Consider the following 24,110-nt stretch of genomic DNA (forward strand, 5'->3'; position numbering starts at 1 on the left):
ATAAGCAGGAAAACTTTAATCATAACCACGCTATTATCTGCTGTGGGTACGTAATACTAACGTTTAGGGTCGCATAACTTGTTAACGCATCTGTAGAAAAAATACAACACAATTTCCGTTTGTGAAATAAAACCTTTTTTCTTGAAGTAAAACGGTGTCTTCTTTGTTAATGTGTGAAACACTAGCATGTTGTGTGCGTGTTGTTATCAAGAAATAAAAATTGGATTACCGTATACATAATGAAAATAGTATAGTAGCAACGTAGTTCCAGGTCATTCTCACATGTGATTTATTTTTTTTCAAATTCAATTTTGGAACAGTCCATGTTTGCATAAAGGGGGAGAGCGGAGTGAAAATAGCTGAATTTGCTCCTAAGCAAATACCGGCCTTTCTAGTTACTATTAATGATATTATCAATGAAAATATTTGGTGTATGATTTCAGGAACCAGGTCCAGCTGGCCAGCACCCGTACAACCAGGTACCAAGACTTACCCGTGGAACCTGACATCCTAGCAGAGGTGTACGCCCCCAGGAAACTGGCCACCTTTGACGAGCTGTGTGCCTCTGACTTCAGCCCCGCCTGTGGGGAGGTGGATGTTGTGGGGGTGGTGGTGTACATCACTGGACAGTCAGCAACTGGAAACAGGTACGTCAGGGCCTGGCTAATTAAGCCCTTCTTAAACCACTGTTGTTGTTTTTTTTGCTCTTCCCAAGGTCCATAGCCATGGACTTTATTTTAAGATTTACAATGTTACAGAGATATTACAGAGAGTGAAGAAACACCTCTCAGTGCAGACTCTTGCTCAAAAAGTGAAGTTATTTTTCCGACATATTTTGTAATGGTATGTTTTCCATTCATTATCAACAAGTTTTTATACTGAAATTTGACAATGTTGTAGAGCTATGGGAGGCCATGGTCTGCTTTGTGACCTCAGAAATAATCTGAAATATGTCTGTATTCACAAAGTCTCAGTTGATGTATTTGATCTCCTAAGATAACTGGCCCCTTGTTGAGAAATATAAAATGAAGTTTGTGAGCCCCTGCGTAAAATAAGCTGTCTATTCCCCCTACAGCAGTGGAGTGCAAACAGTGTTCTTAGCTGATGCAGAACAGAATCTTTGCTGCGTAAAGTTCTGGGGAGGGGTGTCGTCTCACAGTCTTGAAGACGTCTTGAGACTGAGGGCCCTTGTGGGAGGAGTGAACCTCCAGTGGAGACCGGACAATCGTCTTAAAGTACCGTGCCTGGTGTTTGGTGACCAGACCGACTTCTCACAGAAACCACAACATGCACACCTCAGGGAGGGACTGAGACAACTTGAAGAAAGCATTAAGGTCAGTTAAACCTTCTCTACATAATCATTTGTCTCTTTCCTTGGTCCTGAAGGCTCCCCACGCCATTATATGTCTCTGTCCTTGGTGCTGAACCCTTCCCACCAAATCATCTGTCCTTGGTGCCAAAACCTCCCCATCCATTCATATTGTTTGTTTGTTTGTTTATTTTTATTTATCCAGGGGTACATGTCGCCTGACCGGCGTTTTTCAAAGATCCATATGTTTCTGTCCTTGGTGCTGAACCCTCCCCACCCAACCATATGTCTGTCCTTGGTGCTGAACCCTCCCCACCCATTCATATGTCTCTATCCTTGGTTTTAAAACCTCCCCACTCATACATATGTCTCTGTCCTTGGTGCTGAACCCTCCCCACCCAATCATATGTCTCTGTCCTTGGTTTTAAAACCTCCCCACTCATACATATGCCTCTGTCCTTGGTGCTGAACCCTCCCCACCCATTCATATGTCTCTTTCCTTGGTGCTGAATGCTCCCCAACCATTTATATGTGTCTGTCCTTGGTGCTGAACCCTCTCCACCCATTCATATGTCTCTGTCCTTGGTGCTGAACCCTCCCCACCCAATCATATGTCTCTGTCCTTGGTTTTAAAACCTCCCCACTCATACATATGTCTCTGTCCTTGGTGCTGAACGCTCCCCAACCATTTATATGTGTCTGTCCTTGGTGCTGAACCCTCCCCACTCATTCATATTTATCTGTCCTTGGTGCTGAACCCTCTCTACCCATTCATATGTCTGTCCTTGGTGCTGAACCCTCCCCACTCATTCATATTTATCTGTCCTTGGTGCTGAACCCTCTCTACCCATTCATATGTCTCTGTCCTTGGTGCTGAACCCTCCCCACCCATTCATATGTCTCTACCCTTGGTGCTGAACCCTCCCCACCCATTCATATGTCTCTACCCTTGGTGCTGAACCCTCCCCACCCATTCATATGTCTCTGTCCTTGGTGTTGAACCCTCCCCACCCAATCATATGTCTCTGTCCTTGTTGCCTAACCCTCCCCACCCAACCACACGTCTCTGTCCTTGGTGCCTAACCCTCCCCACCCAATCATATGTCTCTGTCCTTGGTGCCTAACCCTCCCCACCCAATCATATGTCTCTGTCCTTGGTGCTGAACCCTCCCCACCCAATCATATGTCTCTGTCCTTGGTGCTGAACCCTCCCCACCCAATCATATGTCTGTCCTTGGTGCCTAACCCTCCCACCCAAGCATATGTCCTGTCCTTGGTGCTGAACCCTCCCCATGCCATAATATGTCCCTGTCTTTGGTGCTGAACCCTCCCCACCCATTCATATGTCTCTGTCTGTGATGCTGAACCCTCCCCACCCATTCATATGTCTCTGTCCTTGGTGCTGCTCCCTCCCCACCCATACACCTTTCCCATGCGGCGGCCATCATAGATTGAAGACGAGGTCAATGAGGCAAACATACAAAACTTATTTCTAAAATCAGCTCCCATTTAGTATTTCCCCAGACCACACAAATTTTTATAATATAAGATCAAATAATAAGTATTATAACAAGTGTTATGCACCGAAAGATGTAGCAATTTATAGTAGCGCAGACTGACCCCATAGTCCCTTAAGAGATGCAAAATAAAAACATGATAATGCAAATATTTGACGGACATGCAGCCAAATCTCTTATTGGTTGTTTGCCTAATTGGCAGTTTATCATTGGTTGAACTACTAATTATGATGGGCAGTCTTTTGTTTGCCTCATTGAACTCGTTTTAGATCTATCATGGCCGCCGCGTGAGAAAGTTGTATTCATATTGGTGCCCTTACACACACACACACACACACACACACAGACATAACTACATGCCACTGTCCTTGGTGCCGAACCCTCCCCATAAAATCATATGTCTCTTTTTGGAGGCTGAATCCTCCCCACCCATTCATATGTCTCTGTCCTTGGTGCTGAACCCTCCCCACCCATTCATATGTCTCTCCCTTGGTGCTTTTGGAGGCTGAATCCTCCCCACATAATCATCAGTAATTCTCAAATGTTGTCGGATTATCATAGTTTGGTTGTTAGTGGCCACAGTCGAGATGTTACTATTTGAACTTTTGTTATAGTTCTGTGGCATATATTTTTTTGTTCCCACAGGATGTGAAGTCCTTTGCAGAGTCCATGGTACAAGAGGTGGAGAGAATTGTGTACAGCAGGCAGGCATTCTCACCCGGACCTTCCAACGCTTGTCGTGTGTGGGCCAGCCCTAACCCAGGAAACAGGGCAGCACCCCACACGCCCGCGTCTAGAACATTCACCCCAGCACGAGCACACAGCACACCTCATAGCAGTGTCTCCACACCAAGATCTTTACACTCTAACAGCCCTGTAGCTAATCCACAGGTTACACCTTATAGTGGAAACACTTCCCACAGTAGTGTACAGAGCTCGGGTAAGGGCAAGTCAAGAAGCCTCCTTGATCGAGTGCCCTCGCCACCCCCGTTGACGACATTGGTTAGCCCCATCCCCCATAGAGTCAAGAGGGCTTTCAAGAGACCTGGGTTGGTACCATTGAACAATGGGAGGGGAAGCCCTGCCTTTGTCCCTCCTGTGAAAAGAGCTGTGCCTGTTTCTGATACGGAATGTAACAATGACAATACAGAGCAGGAAAAGGCAGTGAGTGTAGACTTAGGTCTAGAGAATTTGACTGAAATTTCAGATGCAGAAATGGCCTCCATCTGCACACAAAACACTCCTGACAAGAGGGAAGAAGATGGCAATACTCCAGAAAGTACCGTTAAAGCCCAGGCGCAACTTGACGGAGAGCAGAGGGAGGACTTTATTTCCGATACCCAGCTCCTTACAGCCTTTACCAGCGAGAATGGTCCAGGAACAGACACCAAAAGAAATGTACAGTCTCCTGAACTGAAAGACAAGGTGTCGCCAAAACCGAGCAAGCCATTACAAAGGAGGAGAAGTAGTGGATTTCATCGCAGGGGAAGAGGAAAGCGAGGGGCAACTAACCAAGGAACAAGAACTACCACAGTTCATAGCACTGATGTAGAGATGCCAGAGTTACAAACTACTCAAGAAGACTACAAAGACACAACAGATAGGTCAGCAATACTAGAAGAGGAAGGGAGTGTCACACCCTCTACTATTGACACTGTTGTGATCGAGGATGGCACTGAGAAAAAGGCCGAAGTAGCTCAGAATTCAGCAGGCAGCTCGCAGGAATCTACAAACAGCCAGACTGTGGCAACAAGGACAAGATCATCCTTACGACTGGCTAAGAAGAGGAAAAGATAGATATAGAGCCATGTCATGGCCACAAACATCTGTAGTCATATGTTTTGGTAGGGAGTTGTAGCATTTTTCAAACGTTCCATGTCATGTTATTTTGTAGAGTAGCTAAAAGCTTTGACTAGATGTTTTGCATATAAAATGTTATATTTTGTTCAAAGATTCTATATGGTATGGCAGGAAATCAGTTGATATTACAGATCTTCCACATTTGTGCCTCCTGTTTCAAAAGTGATTTAAGTACTTTAACAATAGTGCAAATGCAACATATGAACAGTGTTCTCAAGTGGTATTTCAGAGATGTTTATTAGGCTTCAAAATATGGTCAAATGAAATTAAGATGTAAAAATTGAAACCAAAGATTGTATTAATAACACTTATGTTTTGATATTCTCTGTTTTTATCTAACAATACAAAGTGTATCTGATTCAGAAGCGTTTAATGAGACTGCACTTACTAATCGGTTACAAGTTTATGGACATAAATGTTACAAACCATATGACTTGTTGTCACTTGTTGTCAACGGTTACTACAAAAGAGGTTTGAATTACATGTTACAACAATCTAGTTGTAATATCATATTAAAATATATCGCATAGCACAAACATTATCAAAAATCTAGTTTTGATTCTGTCCTGCATAGATTAAAACAGGTATATAACGTATAATATATATAGTGGCCCATATTCCACATCATATTCATATAATCTCAGTTTCATATAATCTATCAAAAAATTTTCATCTCTTATTTCAATGAACAGTAGAATAATTGGTAAGAAAAATAAAATTGCAATTTTCACATTGGAAGCAAACCAACCTACAAAATATTTTAAAACAATTGTTAGGATTAAACGTTTTTTCAGTACAATTCCTGTTATGTATGGAAAACACAAATTCCTGAGGAAAACATAGTGGCAAACTCCAGTTACAGTGGACATGGTGGATGGCTGATGTACAAATGTAATAGGTGTCAATTAGTGCTGCAAACCTACATGTATACACTAGATAATAAGACTGGAACTCGACTTACTGCAGATCCTAAAATGCCAAGTACATGACATTAACAGTTTCTGACTTACCAAATACTGTCGCATATAATTCAAATAATATAATTCAGGTCAGGACCTGAACCTGAGTTTACATGTAGGCACGCAGCACTAGTGTAAACTGACACTACTATACCACAGTGACAGTTGTTTTACCTGGTAGTGGCACTTCCTCATATGAGAGCTTTATAAAAGGTTCTTTCATTGGCAAAAACCAGTACTCAAAATTGTAGAAGAAATACCACTTCTTTTCCAAAACTATGGTATCAAATGCCTCCAACATACTCTTCAGGAGGGAAGGGAATGGCTGATGCGCTTGGAAGTGTTCGTAGAAAGTCCGAATTTCCGCGGCCAGGGTTTTGTTACCCTTTGGACCATAAATGGTGGACGCGTTTCCGAGATGCACCGGTTGGTCGGAGAAGAGGGTGATTTTCGTGTAGTTGGTTTGTACGCTGGTGTTGAACTTGGCGCCCAGTTCTCCCAGCTTGTCGAAGGCGCGGATGACAAAGCTGGCGCAGTCGAAGGCCTCGAACCATAGCTTGGAGTCCGGGCCTGTGGAGTTGCGCACCATCCATGTCTCGTAGTAAATGCCTGTGTTGTTGTCTGTGTGGACCCAGTCTGCCATCTCATTAAAGATTTTGCCTTTGGGAGACATATGTGACAAAGAAAAGTATTGTCAACATGTAGCTGCGCTCATTACATATTCCTAGTGCACCCACTAGAATATTTTTTGCTGGTGCGTAGCTTAGAGACAGGAGAAGCGGGTGTTTGGATGCATGCATGGATGGATGGATGCATGGATCGGTCACTTTAACCAAATAGCCCTTCTATACGTGCTATTGCATAATTGAGCAGGCATGGCCGAGCGGTTTACAGCACGGTACCTATCTTCAGTAGATCCTAGGTTCGAACCCCACTTGCTACATTTTTTTTCTTTGTTAGACAAATCTCATGTAGTGTTTTTTTTTTTAATAGAAGAAAGACCAATTCAGTAATTCGATGTTTAAAAACTCTTTTTTCGTGTGATTTTTTTTAACATCCAGGTTTTTTCCAAAATACGCACCAGCCAGCTTTTTTCAGAAGCTTTCTTGTTTAAACATACTGTGCTTTGTTGTAATTCAGTTGCAACGCTGATAACTTGTTACATTTAACAGTAACTTTGAGTTGGACAGTGAAACACAATACCGGTAAGCATAGCTGACTAGTCAAGAACATGAAAATGGCAAACATTAAAGAAGCTTTCTGCTATACAAGGTAAAAACATTTTGTGGTTACTTCTGATCACCGCAAACTTAAAAACACTGCAAAAATTGGTTCTATGTTCTACGTTCTACCCTCTTACCCCCATAGCTTTAATTGCAAACTTAAAACTGCCGCAAAACATTTTTTTCTCTACCCCAAAATGAAATCCCCATAAATGTTTCCTAGTTCACAGTATTTCAAAGACCTATAAAAAAATTCATTTTAACAGTAAAACAGTAAGTTTTTCACTGCAGCAAAAGAAATGGAAAAGTGCTCACCCGATACTTCTGCCACTTTGACCAGACTACCGTTCTGGCTCCAGTGTAAGTCATCGATGCCATCATACAGGCATGCTGCACCCTGGTTACACCATAGTGGGGGGTCCATGTCTGTCAGCACGTGGCCGAACGTGCAGTTAAACAGCTGGAACAGCTCATACCACTCCATGGTGTAGTTCAGTCCCGTACGCTTGTTGCGGAAGCCGATCGCGTCATGGATGATGTTCTATAATGTTGAGAAATAAAACTTTCATATATTACGTTTGGTCAGATCAATGCAAGACTACTACCTACCAAATGTATTATATAGAGTCAAAACTGACCAAGAAAACTAATCTCCAAGCAGATCCTATGGTAGCATAAGATAGTATTAAAAGCTGGCAGAAGAGTGAAGCTGGCTTTTGAGTGTGTTTCTCTACATGACACATGAACACCTCTTGGCTGACTACACTCCTTGGCCAGTTTGGTACATCTTATACCATTGTAGGATCTGCTTGGAGATTACAAGAAGACCACTCAGAAAAAATCTTAATTGATAAATAATTGATAATTGATAAATAAACAGAATTTTCAATGCTTGAGTCAACAGAAAATTTATCTAAGGGACCATAAAAAGCAGTCACATTAGCCAGGTGGCCCTTATGAAGTTATGTCGCAAAAAAGTGAAACAGTAAATAAACTAGAAAGGCCGACATTTGCTTAGGAGCAAATACAGCATATTTCAGCCATAGCTTTTCCCATACAACATTTAACTGTCTCAAATAACCCCTGCTCGAAAATGGAACATTTAGGGGCACACCCCAGTTTCTCGCCCCCATTGAAACGTATAGTTAAGAGACTATTTTCAACGACGCCGTATTTCCAAACAAAATTTTCCCCGGGAACTACACCTATACAGTATACAGGAAGTAAAAATGTACCATCTGGTCTAACATATCTGATTTGCAAGAAAATTGTAGGACCTAAAATCTCACAATATCCTAATGAATTTCGAAAGCCCGTAGCGATGACATTATCGGTCAAGCTGCCCGGGGTGCTTCACTGTTTGCGTCCTCGGAGCGATACCCGGAAGCCAAGATGTGTCGACAAAAACTTACCAAAAACAACATATAGGGGTCGAAGTTTATACTTGCAGCGGATCCGCTACGCTAATTTTACAAGACGTGCCCAACCCGATTCGCATGTGGGAAATGTTGTTATACGTGTCGTTACCATGACAACAGCCTTGGCTGCAGTCTTTAGATATACCGATTAGACAGGGCGTGCCACTTTATGCGAAAAATCGAATTAACTTGCGACCAATCACAGCCAGCAGCGGCTCCAACAAAGGCAGTAACATAACGTCAATCAAGAAGAGGCACGAAACTTTGCGAAAATAAACCGAGAAACTGCGATGTTTGGGACTGGATAACATACACAAGTATCTCGCTAAGGCGTCGACCTGTCAACAAGTGGACGACGCGGAAACTATTGCTTCTACTACAACTAAGTTGAGGGACAACGACAAGGGGCAGCGGTGCAGTCAGGGCTGACACCGATCGCGAGGAAACGATGCCAAGGCCGCGGTGGACGGCTCGACTGTCGAGTCCGTCTAAAATCCAATAAAAATGGCGCGAATGGCTTCGTCACATCGGAGACGAGTGGTGGGTGACGTGTGTTTACAGTTTGCACCAGGAGAAAAACATTCTTTAACGCTTCCTTTGTCGATAGTTTTTAAACTATGAAAATAGGAAGCGTGACTACTGAGAAAAGAATCTGAACTAACCAAGGAGCTTTTATCTGATAAAAGCTCCTTGAACTAACGTGTCGGATTCGTCATAAATTCCAATTTCACGTTAAATGCATTTTAAATCGTACAAGGTCCGGGTGATTCCGATCGGAGTTTGCAGGCATTGCAAATTAGAATCGTGAATAAAAGTGAATGTTACCGAATAAATAGTATCATAACATTTCTTTTGTCATGCTTGTTCATTTGCTTACGCGCCTTCAACAATAAAAGTGGCATAATACAGACATAAAGTTATCATGTTGCTGCAACATCGTGCTGGCAAAATGTATGTTTATTCATATAAACATTGCACAGGTAACACAATTGTTTAGATTTACAGTTCAAAACATTCTAACGATAAATATTGATGAGGAAATAATCATTCTCACCATTGTTAAACTTACTTATCAAATCTAAACTGGCCAATTTTCCCGCGATTTCCGCCAAGTAACATTTCCTCGATTGTCTCAACTTACCCTGCCAAAGTCAAATCTGCCGAAAATGATTGATATTGCTACACGGAATGTTGGCTATTTCATCGACAAAGACGTGTACTCTGACGTTCAAGGAACGCGTACCTTCTGCTACCGTCCAAGTGACCATGTCGTTAACTCCAAATCCTCGCAAAAAAACTATTTTATGATTATATACATGTATATAAAACCGGGCGTAAGGTGACATTCGTCCGCTGTGTTGTCAAGATATGCACGTGTTTCTATATACACGGGGTTGGAAGGCCCCGCTATTGAATATTAATTAGACTTCGTCTTCCTTTTCGCTGATTGGCTGGCTCGTTAAATTCATTTAACTTGCACGTGCGGGGCTCGCGGGGTGACGTCACGGCAAAAGGCCGAAAGAAAACCAATTTTCCCTCAGAAAAGTGCTGAAATTTACTGTATATAGTAAAGCGCTGGTTGGAAGTTAGCAATTTACGTGTTTGTAAGCATAAGTCCGTGAGATTTCTGAAACAACAGCAGTTCTGTGATAAACGGAACCTTCTAAAAACGTACGGAGCTAACAGCGCAGGGAAAATATACCATCGCATCACAGAAATGCCCCTAAAAACTGATACAATAAGCCTTCTGAATAGCCCAAAGTGCAAGAGTTTCCCCCAACGGGGCTCTGCCCCTGGACCCTGCCGGGCCGGGGCCTTCGGCGTTCTTCGGTAGACCCCAGGCCCCATGTGCCGACGCTGTAAAAAATTCTGGCGGGAACACTGCAGTATATACGGAATCGTGAGGCCCCGCTTATGAATATTAATTAGCCTTCGCCCTCTTCGCGCACAGGTGTGGGCTCCGTGCGGGGTCACGGAAGGTCACGGAAGGTCACGTCAGGAGGCCAAAAGAAAACAAATTTCCCATCAGAAAAGTGCCAAAATTAATCATTTTAAAGTAGTTTATGTCAAAACTTTTACTTGGATCATTTTACCAACTATCTAATGCTTATCTACACCAAATTTCAGCTCATTCAGTTATAATACCAGGGTACAGGGGCCCCAAATATACAGTTTTGGTCTTAAGATGACCCAAAAACCTTAATAAAATCATTTTAGAGACAGATATGGGAAAAATGAAAAAAACGTCCGAGGGTATTGGCCCACTCTACCCTTGTGCCAAATTTCAAGTCATTCGGTTGAGGAACAACGGAGATACCGTGTTCCGAAGATTTGACAGGAGAAAGAAAGAAACACTAGAAAGGCCGACATTTGCTTAGGAGCAAATACAGCATATTGCAATCCATCTTCATCCTTGAAATGATCCCAAAATTCAACAATTTGAAGAAATGTTTGCTCAAAGGGAAAATGAAGTACTGTGGGCACTTGTCCTACACACCTTCATGCCGAATTTTAGGTCATTTGGTTTCAATACAAGGGCATAGGAGCCAAAAATATACATATTTCAGTTAAAAATGGCTAAAAATCCCAAACTAACTCATTTTATAAGTGCTCTATGAAGAAAGTGTTGATGGGGTCCTGTTGTCATATGTCCAAGTTACCTTTGTATCAAATTTCAGGTCATTTGCTTTACATACAAGGGCATAGAAGCCAAAAATATACATTTTTAGTCAAAAATGGCAAAAAACCCTAAAATAACTCATTTTTGAAGTGATCTATGAAGAAAGTGTCAATGGGACCCTGTGAGCATATGTTGAATGCACCTCTGTACCAAATTTCAGGTCATTTGGTTTCTATACAAGGGCATAGGAGCATAAAATATACATTTTTAGTCAAAAATGGCCCAAAACCCTCAAATAACTCATTTTTGGAGTAAACAATGAATAAAGCGTTGATGGGGTTCTGTGGTCATATGTCAAACGCACCCATGTGCCAAATTTCAGGTCATTTGGTTTTAATACAAGGGCATAGGAGCCAAAAATATACATTTTTAGTCAAAAATGGCCAAAACCCCTAAAACAACTCATTTTTGAAGTGATCTATGAAGAAAGTGTTGATGGTTTTCTGTGCTCATATGTCCAATGCACCTCTGTACCAAATTTTAGGTCATTAGCTTGTAATACCAGGGCACAGGGGCCCAAAATATACATATTTTGTCTAAAAATGACCAAAAACCCGAAATATCATAAATTCTAAGGCCTCTATCAAAAAAGTGAAAAAAAACACCTGGGGGTATTCGCTATCCCTACCACCCTGCCAAATTTCAGCTCATTTGGCCTAAAAATGAAAAAGTTGAATCAATTTGAAGATTTGACAGGAGAAGAAGAAGAAGAAGAAGAAACCAAGGAAAAACAATATATTGCAATCCCATACTATGTATGGATTGCAATATAATTACGAATACAATATATTTCACCATACCTATGGTATGGCTGAAATATAATGAAAAGTTTAGTTTTAAAAGGTGAGTTGGCAACGCAAAAACCGTGAACATAAAACCATTTCTGTATTCAAAGTATTCTACAAGGAAAACATAGACACTTATATGTAGTCAAATATTCAATACATGGTCCGAAATAAAAGTTGAAATTCCCACAAAAGGACATGTTTACTACAGACAGGTTAAACGTACATGATACTTACAAAGTGTGCCAGCAGATCTCCAACCTTGAATTCCCAAACCGGCGCTTTCATGGAGTAAACCTCCACAACGTCAGAGTCCATCATCTTGGGCATGGAACCGTCGGGGTGCCCTGTTGGACAGAACGCAAACTGCGCTTCGCAGAAGTCATCTGTCTTCGGTCTACTATCAAACCGCCTGGAAAGAAATAACAGTTACATATACCGTATTTTAAAGTATGCACCCCATAATGTAATTCACCAGTAGATACCCATCTGAGTAGCAAGGCTGTTGTAACGTGCTGGAGGCACTTTCTCGAATAAGGGACACCCATACCAAGGCTCGAAATTCATTTTTTGGATTAGGTGCACTGGTGCACGCAGCTCAAAAAATTGGGTGCACCAAAAAAGTTTTGGGTGCACCACTTAGATTTAAGTAGAATGTCAGAAAAAAACCTAATAACAAAACTTAGTTACAAGCTTTCAAATTCTTAAACAACTACCATGACAGACATTTTTATTATCTTTCTAACACTTAGATGTCAAGAATATGATGTATACAAGTATACTTGATATCTTTTCATACATAAGCATAATAAAATATTTAGGTGCACCCTGTGCACCCATTGAAAATAATTGGGTGCACAGTTCCAATTTTGGGTGCTCTGGCCCACGACAGGGTGAGATGGAGGGAGGTGTGCTCAGCTGCTAAGTGCCCCCACGACCATCAAGGGACCGGTAAGCGGTAAGGGTGCATATGCACCCAGTATTACGAGCCCTGCATACCCTTCTGAAAGACGAATGCAGCTCCAACCAGGAGGTCCGTCCAAACCAGGGGCTCCTACTAGTTACCAGCTTATTGGAACCAGGAGCTCAACTGTGACTGGTTGCTACCAACTGAGCTACATGAACATACTAGTGATGAATAATGGTAACACAGTATGGTCACAACTTTTCAAGAAGACCACTCAAAACCAATTAAGTCTGTTTTTTGTGGACAGGTGGGGACTATATAGACAGGATTAATTCTTAATCTAATGATTGCATCATCATAAGAAAATATCTACTGTAATAGTAAGGTAACTGCTACCACCAAATAGTATGCCAGGTGTTTCTTGAAGAAGGGGTGCTTTATTTACAAGTTCGAATATTATACACAGTGACACCTGTCATGATTAGCATTTCTCTAAAGGGTAATCATGGATGCCTGATTATCATGCAGTCCTAGAGGCAAAACATTCTCGTACCAAACTACAAAGTACTATTATCCTATTACCTATACTGAGTCCTCACGACCTATATCTTTGGTTCAAAGTACAAGGCCTTCTCCTCACATTATGCGTGACTCGTGATCTATTCATTGTTTACTTTTGGAGTTTCTTTGGCTTAACTAAAGTATACTTCAACGTTGTGTCATTGCCTCTAGACTATTTTCTACGGAAAAGCTAACTCGATGATACGCACTTTAAGTAAACTCCTTTTCCTTCAAGTGATTCGGAGAAGATTTTGTATCATGGCTAACCGTTTATATTTAATAAGTTTGAGAAGTTAACGTTATATATTATTATGTTAATATATAACGTTAACTTCTCAAACTTATTAAATATAAACGGTTGCAAGGTGCGAAGCCGACTTTTTACGACAAGTGCGGTCATATACACAAGACCTTGTCATTAAGGGACCGTTAAATATAATACATTTATCATTTACCGATATGGAACTGGCCACACAGCGGAACAAACAGCTACAACTCCAAGCAGAAGCAAAACCAACTTCGTAACTCCAGACATTTTGATGATCGACTAGTGCAATGTTATATAAGGGGAGATGCGTAGGTGCATCTAAGAAATAGATGTTCTTAAGTGAACAAAAAAATCCCATTATTAAATTAGAATAAACTATAAAGTATATGGTTTATATTACAGTACATTTTGTGCCTAATCATACTGTATACAGACAGTTTTTTTAAAATTAGTAAATCTTTGTTAACCCCTTAATTCTAGTGAACCATTCTGATGTGTCCCATGACATTTTCAGTGAAAACTCTTCCGGAAAGTTTGCTAAAAACACTTACTACGTCATTAAACAGAACTGAGAAGAAAATGTATACATGGTAAATGGATGAAACATCATTGTATGATAGACTAAGGTGTTGTTTTCCCCTGTAATATCCTAAAGGACGCTCCACCCTTTAATAGCACCTCTACGTTGTAAAAAGATTGACCTTTGACCATTCAAAATGGCGACGACACAGTTCAGTTTGCAGAGAGTTCCGCAAGGTAAGTAAGGTTGTAAAAAGATTGACCTTTGACCATTCAAAATGGCGACGACACAGTTCAGTTTGCAGAGAGTTCCGCAAGGTAAGTAAGGATTTCTCTCATTTGAAAGGACCTAGAATGAATGTATACTTTATAGGGCGTATCTGATATTCTTATGCGGATATCACACTGGCGGGAAAATAAGTACCAAATGTTGTTATTGTCGTTTGTAAGTAGGGAGGGGCCGGCTTCTTTAATACTAGACAATTTTCCAACGTATATAGAAGGGTTTCTGAATTCATTGGTGCTTTTGCTCAAATATTTCAAGTCTGCATATTCTTGTACAGGTTTCTACAGTGCAGTGGATACTATCAATGGCTTGCCACAGGATATATTGGCTGAAATGGTATGATATATAAATTTAACACAATATTACTTAGAATAATTTAGAGATTACCATTTCTTGCATGAACAGTACTACCGTACTACTAGTATTAGTAACAAACCGGCCGTAGTTGACTGGCATATCAGTAACTTGGTGCATATGTATTGTTTTATTGATTATTATGTAACTGATTAATACCTGTTCCATGTAATTAGTTTGAATGCAAATATTGCTAGTACCTGAACATGTATGAAAACTGCTAGTGCTGTGCACTCTCACCGGACCTGGGGCACGCTTACGGCATTGCTGCGTTCGTTCACTGCGTCACTGTTTTGTTATTTTCTCCGATTTTTTATTATTCAGATATTGCGTAATATGTAAAAGTATGACATAGAAGAAGACAAAATACACAACAAGTAAGAAAATTCGTTCTTTATCTCTGAAATTCGTTGAGCATCTTTCGAACCCAGCAATGCCGCAAGCGTGCCCCACGTCCGGTGAGAGTGCACCTTTGCTGATTCCAACTTTTTTGTAGCAATGATTATCGAACCAAGTAGCAACAGTTGCAAAGATGCCATAAATGTTGTTGTGATTTGTTTTATCCCTACATCTTCTCTCTCATCTACAGTGTCAGGAGGTTGGGCTGTTCCTACAGTACAAGATAGGTTCAGTCAACACAGCAAGGTTTTGTGAAGTAAGTCATTTTTTATTCAATGGTCACTATGTAACAACTCAAAGTTCAGTTGTTTTTTAGTGTTTTTTTCTTACTAAAATGTCACCACGCAAGGTGAGGAATGGATGGGTGATTAGTAAGTTCTCAGCCTCATCTAGTATTTAATCCCAACTGCATTCTATATGTCCTTGGTGCTGACTGGCTATCCCACACATTTATGTATTATCTCTTTGGTTTCAAAGTGTCATGAATGCACACTGAAGTTGTGTTTTTGATCCTGATTTCTTGATTCTAGACCCCATTAGAATTATGTCCTTGATACTCAGTCTGATAGTAGCAAGTTTTCTAGAATTCACTTATCAGGTATCGGGCAATTGCATTCAAGATTTACTGGCCCTTACCAACTTTTCACTTTTCCCAAATTTTTCATTTTCTATGTATTTTCTCTTCCAGCAATGGAATTCTTTTATTATTGGCTGTATTTCTCTGAGTTGACCATTGCTTGATGCCATGACTGTGAAAAGTGCCTAGTATCAAAATCTCACTCAAGGAAAAATCTTACTTGCACTATCAGCACTTTTATTTGCCCGGGACAATTGGACTAGTGGACTTGTCCAACCCTGTAGAGTAGTAGACTCTCATTTTGTCAAAAGATATTGTAGCCCATCCTAATTCCTGTATCATAAATTACACCAACTCAAAGAGAACTAATGCTGCTACATAGCACATGGCTGCTTGGTGAAAATTGGGTCCCAATTTATATATTTTTAATTGTAGATTTTTTTCTGTGTAACCCTTAAACTGCCAAGCCCGGATATATCCAGCACACATATACATGTCCTGTGTGCCGCACCCGCATATATCCTTGATGGCATATTCCCCTGAAGTAGCAGCTTTTTGAGCATGTAGCACACGAATCTCGGATGTTAGGGACTTCGGCCTTCAGGGTTTTTCTTTTTGGAGGTCAGCGGCCAACCCTGGCACTGATAGCATTTTATAGTGCGGAAATCTGGCAGTATAACTATAAGACTTGTTGTGTATTCTCCCTTACAGAGAATCCAGGAGACATGTGTTGACACCAGTCATCATGAAGTCCAGAGTGCCATCAATGCTCTCACATTCCTCTTCAGGTTAACTTCATCAAATAGCTTAATTTATGTATTACATATGTACAAACATTCTGTTCACATAACACAACAATGCAAAATAACATTAAGACCTCGCAACCTTGAATCCACAGATGTTATTGTTTCTGCCCCCCTCCCCACCAACATGTTTGTTTTGTATTGCATACCCTGTAAAACGCCTCACGGCATAACATACCAGTTTGTACTAAAGAGTACAAGCTGTATATCTTGACAGGTTTATTTCTTACATTCATCAACAGAAAGATTCCTACTTAATTCCACAACTGTTTTTTTTTTACAATTACATCCTCGAGATGTGGCTCTCCTCAAACACTTGATCTTCTGGACTTCACGCCCTATACAACTGGCATCGCTAACTGAAGCTAGGTACTCATTTTGCAATGAGGAAAGTTGTGTTAAGTTACTACAATGCCTATGTGGCCTGTCAGCGGGGATTAAAACACTACTGGACCTCTGGGTTCAGTCTGGGCCAAAGGCCCTGCAATTACAGTCAAACCTGCCCAAGACGACCACCCGAGGGGATCGGAAAAAAGCGGTCAATTTGGACAGGTGGTCGCTGAGAAGAGTGTGGACTCAAAACATGCCCAATGCAAAGTATAAATGGTTTCCGTTGTGTTTAGTGGCAAATAGCAAGCACACTGCATGCACGCTGTAAACTGTAAATTTAACCCCAAAATCTGACACAAACTGGCCGATTTTGACACAAAATCGCGCTAGTTATCATAAAAAATTGATGAAAACCTCAATTTTTAAAATGATGCGGTCGTTATGGGTCTCCATTTGGGCCGGTCGCGTTGGCCAGGTGGTTGTTGAGAAAAGGTCGCTTAATGCTTACGTCAATGGGAAAATAAATCGAGCCGAGAAAAAGCGGTCGAAATGGCCAGGTGGTCGCTGAGAAGAGGTGGTCGCTCGGGCAGGTTTGACTGTATATACATCTAGCCTCCATGGCAGGCTCTTTGGGACTTTTCTCGTTCTTTTTTTGCTCATAATACACTTTTGCTGCTATTTCTTTTTGTACAGGGTTGCTTGTACTGCCAGCCAAAAACGAAATGGCCAACAAAGGGGTATTATGAGCACACCAAAAAAAAAGAGAAGAAAAGAGACCCAGAGAGCCAGGCTATGGAGGCTAGCAATTATGCCATGTATTACGATGGTGACCTTTGTTAAAATGTTGTTTTATTCCTCTCAGATCTGCTGCCAGCAGCCAAGCGTCCACCTCAGAACTGGTACAACAGTTGAAGGTGAGCGGAGCCTGGACCAAGGACTCCCTGGCTGTGGTGAAACATGTGTGGGACCAGCAGGGCAAACTACTGACTGCTTCAGATAGTGTCAGCCAAGTGCTGAACATTGGACAGGTGTGTATCATTCATTGCTTTCATCGTGATATCAGGGTTGGACAAGTTTTCTAAAATTCACTTGTCCTTTATCGGGCAAGTACATAAAAAAAATCTACTTGCCCGAACCAACTTGTCACTTGCCCGACATCAAAATAGAAGTTTTCTATGTACTTTAACTTCTGAAATTCTTTTATAATAGTCTCCCTTTTTCTGCATTGACCGATAATTGATGCCATGACTGTGCAAAGTAATATTAAAGTAGATTAAAATATCACTCATGGAAGAATCTTACTTGCCTGATTTGGCTAGTGAGGTAGGATGCATGTATTTGCCAGGTCAGCACTTTCACTTGCCCGGGACAATCAGGCTATACTTGTCCAACCCTAAACATGTAGCTTATCCTGTTTTACAAGTTTATTTCCATTATTCAAACTGTGATAATTTCCACAGGTTTAAGAAAACAGAGTGCATGCAATTTATGCACCCAAAATTACCTAGTTTTATATAGTAGAGCACCTAATTTTTGATAGTAGTTTTTCTTAATGTAGCTATTCCCAAAAATGCATTTAGGGAACTGCATTATGACATGCCCACCTGCATTATATATTACACAACATGTATATGGATAAACTCTAAACTAAAACCTACGTGACCGTCACCCCAAGAACATATAAACAAACGACGCTGTTTTCCTTCTTTTTCTGCTCACAGCTGATTGACATGAAATGGAGACTGGGCGTGGCCATCGGATCTGACACCTGCCGCAACCTGAACTCCCCCTTTGTTGCCATGACGATCAAGATCGCAGAGCCCTCGGGAAATGTCGTCACCAAATCTTTTGAAATGACCGTACCAGAATTTCAGGTGAGTAAAAGGTGATCATGATGATCTCAAAAACATTTTCATACAGCCAACGTACATGTATTTAGGGGGAGGTTACAACATGAAATACTGTAAATACATTTAAGTTTGCGGGGATTTAATTTCGCTGTAGCAGGAAAACGGACTTTCCGCGTTGGTTTTAAGTTTGCGGCAACACCGTGCACTGTAGTCTCTTACTGCCATGGAAAAATGTTCACGGTGGTTTTTAGTCCATGGTGAAGTGACCACTGCAAACATTTCTGCATTAACAGTATCAGATTTCTCACTGAGTGCTTCTGCTCTAGAATCATGCCAACAGACCAATTCTGGCTGTCAATCACAATTTTCAGTGTAACCAATGATACCATCATGGCATTAGGGATTTGACCAATGAGAGAATTGCTTCATGTCCATCAATTATTTGCATTTTTATGTGTTTAATTTGCATTAATTTTCTAATCTTTGACAGAGGTGAGAAGGCTATGGCATCAGCCTATTGCTAATAAATCAATGTTTTGTATGATTTTTGAAGAGCTTAGTATATCATATGATAAAGCACTAATAGTCTTCTGAAGTGGAATTAAGCAGGTCTCTTGTCAGCACTATATTTAAAATAGATATAGACAGGTGCTTTTATTTGTTCCTTTTCACATTGTGTGCAAGAAATGCAAGTTTTGCTGACGGTCATCTTACTCTCATTACAGAATTTCTCCCGGCAAATGAAGGATATGGCAGCCATGTTGGAAACTGTATAGACCATTGCATAACCTAAAGTACGTGGGAACGATCTAATATTAACGTACGCAGTATTTCCAAAGTTTAATGACATAATTTTGATATTTTTGTTTGAAATGTGAATAAATGTTTTAAGAAATTGATACTTGGTCTATGTCATGCTGTCTTGATGTCTTGTCACTGTTCATAAGCATGAATGATTTGGCAAGGTCATTGAATCATTTTGATTTCACATTTTGCAACTGATGAGATGTTCAGTTTCGACTTATTACCTTACTCTGTTTTCAGATAGCATTTAGTGTTAATTTTAAGAATACAAGTTTCATCATTAGTTGGTTTAAATGTAAAGCTGTAATGTGCTTAAGCTTATGATTTTAAGTGTAAAAGTATGCAATTCAGCCTGTGGCTGCTATATACTTTTTGTCTGATCATATGGATTGAACCATTTATCCATCCATCCATCCATCCATCCATCCATTCATTCAAGAAGTTTTGTTTTTAGGATTTTGTGTTTGTCTAGTAACTGTTGTTTGTTTGTGAAGTTGTGGATGGATTGCCACCAGATTTGGTATGTTTTCATTTAGGAAAATGAAGAGATTATTAGATTTGATTTGTCACTAATGTTCTGAATAAAAGGTATTATTTTTAGGCTGAAATTATGTGTGTGTGGATCTGAATGGTCAGGTTTGTGATGGCAAAACTTGTATCATTTTTTCCTGGGTGCCTTTTTTTTGCAAATGGAAAAAAAATGGACAGGCAAATCCGAGAAGCAACAAATAAAATTGGTGTGGCCTTACAATATACAGTTACTAATAACTGTGCCTGGTCCAGTAACATTTGTTGTCATTCATAATAGTCATCATACACACGACATGCGCACATCATTAAAAATCCGTAGCCAGAAATTTCAGTCACCGAGTAAATATTTATTGACTTCCTACGATGGTTTTACATTTCACATGCCACAAGTTACAAAGCAAGTTGTCTCCAATCAGACTCTGTGGAACAGTTTCACAGAGGTTTCATTTTTCACATCATCTTTCCTGCACTTTGAGTGCATCCAACATCTGTGATGGAAATTACCATTAATATCATAATGGCATTTACATTCTTACATCAGTTGTTGTGGAACATTACAACACATAACCTTGAAGATAGACTATGCAAATCTCGTTTCTTATAATCTGGATTCATCTGGATTCAACTTGTCATCCTAAATTTTGTAAGAAGTAAGCAAAACACATCAACTGTTCATTTCAGTTCTAAGGCCACCTTAAAGTAGTCATTCTGTCAATTTGTGTGATGAGTAGTTTGGGACCTTTACAGCCAATTCTACTGTAAATGCATTAATATATTACTTTGTGGTTAACAATTTGGCAGAAAGCCACTTAAATACCACCTACAAGTGTCTCAACAATGATGTTACCTCTGGATTTTTTGTGGTGGTTTAGGTTTGCAGTTATAAGAGGTCACTGTTCGCTCGTTCTCATTGAATTGTCGAAAATGTCATTTATTTGGTCGAAAAATAAATTGGCTTTATTTTCACTGAAAACTACTTGGTTGTTTGGGAAAATTCCTCTTTTAACCATAGCCAAAAAATGGCAACTTATTATTTTCGGTCCCATTGGTAATGCATTACAGGGCATGTAACAAACGTTACCTGTAACGTTTGTTACAACTGTTTACAGTAGACTTTACCCTGTTTTCTTCGAAAGGACTTACCTTATTGACTACATCATTTAGGTATAAGTGAATGCCCCTAGGGACATTTGAAAAGTGGGCAGCTTTTTTACACCAGGTCAAATAGAAAGCCTAGACAGCATCGAACAATGGTAACGTTTGTTACAGTCATTTCTGTACAACATTTTGTTAAGCAAGGTGGGATACAAATGACAGTCAACAACCCTCTCTTGTTTCTTTAGAAAGCCAGAAAAACTGTACAGCGTCACAAAAACGGCCATTTCTAGTCTTATACTTGCATAAAATAACCGTGGCAACCATCGTACGTAGTGGTGGTAACGTTTGTTACAGAATCTGGCGACAGGCATAAACCACCTCCCACAGCCTCCAAGATCAGTGATAATAGCGATCTGACGTGATCGGACAGAGGGCCTGGGTAGCTGGTTTCACCTGCCGAACAATCATTCTGGGAACTGAATTGTTAAATTTTTGGCTACTATTTGAATTCTTCGTTTCTTCTCAGGCGACAGCCATTTCTTAGGGTGTGAAATCCCACCCGTGGCTATAATAATCTTTTAAGCCATCAACCAATACGAATGCTGTGGTGCATCTTTTGTAAAACATTACAGGGGTTGTGGAAAAATGAAGGAACCAGTGATGTTGTCTATAATTTGCTCCATATCAAGGCGTAAAGTCAGGCGACAGCATTTCAACATTTAAATGAAAACGAGCCTGTTACTGTAGAAACTCAGATTCTGAAGTGCAACATAAAACCAAATTTCAATATATTTACAGTAGCAAGTGACAGGGCCACACTTTGGGGTGTATTTTGTACCATGAGGCAGGGATGATCCATTTTACATATAGAGCTGGCTATAAATGATGCATAATAATAAGTCGCTTGATTATTATTCATTAATATACCAGTCCCAAGGACATTTTCTGGTAAGGCTCTTTACAGTATAGACACCAGCATTGTTATTTAGAACTTAAAGCAATGTAATTTTCTTTCATTTCTGTTAAATTTGTTATGTTATTTGATTGACATTTTTTTTCATTTATTGTAGCCTATTGGTCTCCTTTATTTATTTTTATTCATAATTTGGTTTGTTTAATTGATTTAATTGAATTGTTATAATTTGACAAATTAGGAAGACCTTTACATTTGTTTATAAGCACAAGCTTCAGACCTCCCTTGTATTATTTCATTTATATTTCTTTGTTAGTAATAATGTATTTATTATGCTTTAAAAGAAAACAAACTGAATTTTTGTTAGTCGCCTTGTATCTGATCTTTTTTACAATTCAAAAAATGCATAAACTTGAAGTTCTTTTCCAAATGATGCATTGTGAAACACATTTCCAGTTAACAGCTCTAGAAACTTAATGGATTAGATTTTACATCATCTTGGAAGTCTTTTCCTGATGTGCATCTTACATTTTTAATGTGCTTAATGTGGGTATCTCACAGGGTTCTATTTGTTAGCAACAAATACAGTGGCAACTTTGTGAATTTTTCGCCAATATTTCCTTGCAGTCACAGTGACGGGAAACGCACGAGTAAAATTTTTACCCCGAAGAACAAAATGGTCACTTCCAAAACGTCACATCCTCAGTTTTGATCCAAAATCTGATACTTAACAACTTTGTTGGAAATCACACATACAAATGTACACAGTGCCGTCACTGAATTTAAAACCAATGTACAATGCATCAAAACGATTTGCAGTGATAACGCAACTTGTTTAAGCCCATTGATGATATTTTGCCAATTGTGATTTTTTTCTAATTCTAAAAGAATTGCCATTTTAAGTTGGCACTTGTTTCACAAATCTTTCACATACATTTACAAAGCCTAGTAATATATCCACTTAGAATTACAACTTAACCACAAAAATTCTTTCAAACAACTTTCCTAGACTTAAAGTCACAAGCAAGACCAACTACGAATCCGGCAATTTTCCTGGGTACAAGATTAAACATGTTAAGCAGTGAACTTCACAGCTGTTGGTTCAGCCACGGCGCAAACTAATATAATGCAGTTGACACTAGCCACTCAGCTATCTTCGCTTTGAATGAATGATGTTGCAAGGCTTGTAAGTTACTGTAACATCCACACCAATCAAATTATTAGTTCTCAGAATCACCAGCTCTTAATTTCCAAATGTAAAAAATATCTTCCATTAAGCAAATTTTTGCTATCAGGTACTATGAAGCCATTCAACAATGTGCCTTAAGCTTTGTAAGTCAGTTGTAAAAATTGTACTTTTGGTCATTTTCAACAGAGTTTGATTTTGAAGGCTGAAAAAATATTATCTACTTTGTATTAACCCTTAATACCTTTACTCCAAATGTTTTCACATCGTTGCTCCATTTTTTTTTCACAAAAAAAATCTGAAAACTAACAAATCGAATTGGTGAGGTCACGGGTATAATTGTAGTATAGTAGATAAAGATTCTTTAGGGGGTGTTTGTGTGAGCAGGGGTACACTATGCCTTCCCATACTTGAGGTGGAGGTACATGACATTGTATATCTCAATAGATATAGGAATGTGGAAACAGTGGTCATTTGGGGACTCAAATTTGAGAATGACATCTTTTGCAGGCATTTTTTGGCACATTTTGCAGCATGCTTAGATTCAAAGCCTGTGAATGAAATTTTGATCTTGTACACTACACAAACTTCATCTTGGTGGGTGGAAAATACACAACGTTTCACTTTCTCTGTAACACGTTGCTTGGAAATAGATTGCTTGGATCTGTCCCTAGGTTTGACTTAATTATCATGCCCCCCCCCCCCCTGTTCAATAACGTACATTTGTACACTCCCTAGATACTTTACCCTGGGCGACGATTTGCTTTGTTTGTGGCTGTAAAACTATGAATGCATCATTGTGCTTAGGCACTAGTTGTAAATTGGTCATGCATCAAATGGGGCTTAGATACTGGTTGTAAAACTGTGATCGCATCAATGTGGTCATGGTTGTCCTCACATTTTCAATGATTTTTCCAAGTTATTGTGTATGCCTTTGGTGGGATCATGTGGCGTAACTTAAGATGCTTGTCCC

General features: G+C 39.9%; 3 protein-coding genes across 4 annotated transcripts; 2 read left to right on the forward strand and 1 right to left on the reverse strand.

The window, feature by feature from the left end:
- Nucleotides 1-420: 420 nt before the first annotated feature.
- LOC118419848 lies at nt 421-5,175 on the forward strand. The gene is made up of 3 exons (XM_035826499.1): nt 421-647; nt 1,076-1,334; nt 3,472-5,175. The coding sequence occupies exon 3, from the start codon at nt 3,496-3,498 to the stop codon at nt 4,621-4,623; it is 1,128 nt and encodes a 375-aa protein (XP_035682392.1). The 5' UTR covers nt 421-647; nt 1,076-1,334; nt 3,472-3,495; the 3' UTR covers nt 4,624-5,175.
- A 162-nt stretch (nt 5,176-5,337) lies between these two features.
- On the reverse strand, nt 5,338-13,729 carry LOC118419850 (ceroid-lipofuscinosis neuronal protein 5-like). The gene is made up of 4 exons (XM_035826501.1): nt 13,675-13,729; nt 11,989-12,163; nt 7,184-7,409; nt 5,338-6,305 (listed from the first exon to the last, which is right to left on the reverse strand). Exons 2-4 carry the CDS (start codon nt 12,079-12,081, stop codon nt 5,794-5,796), a joined length of 831 nt encoding a protein of 276 aa, XP_035682394.1. The 5' UTR covers nt 12,082-12,163; nt 13,675-13,729; the 3' UTR covers nt 5,338-5,793.
- A 341-nt stretch (nt 13,730-14,070) lies between these two features.
- Nucleotides 14,071-19,504, forward strand: LOC118419856 (COMM domain-containing protein 6-like). Of its 2 annotated transcripts, none has more exons than XM_035826513.1 (7): nt 14,071-14,243; nt 14,570-14,628; nt 15,236-15,301; nt 16,334-16,410; nt 17,618-17,783; nt 18,477-18,629; nt 19,331-19,504. In XM_035826513.1, the coding sequence occupies exons 1-7, from the start codon at nt 14,204-14,206 to the stop codon at nt 19,379-19,381; spliced, it is 612 nt and encodes a 203-aa protein (XP_035682406.1). In that variant the 5' UTR covers nt 14,071-14,203; the 3' UTR covers nt 19,382-19,504. The 2 variants fall into 2 exon arrangements, with proteins under 2 accessions (XP_035682406.1, XP_035682403.1); XM_035826510.1 differs by lacking the exon at nt 14,071-14,243 and adding an exon at nt 14,250-14,324.
- The last annotated feature ends 4,606 nt before the right edge of the window (nt 19,505-24,110 follow it).

Source organism: Branchiostoma floridae, chromosome 7 (genome assembly GCF_000003815.2).
Source record: "Branchiostoma floridae strain S238N-H82 chromosome 7, Bfl_VNyyK, whole genome shotgun sequence".
Lineage (NCBI taxonomy): Eukaryota > Metazoa > Chordata > Leptocardii > Amphioxiformes > Branchiostomatidae > Branchiostoma > Branchiostoma floridae.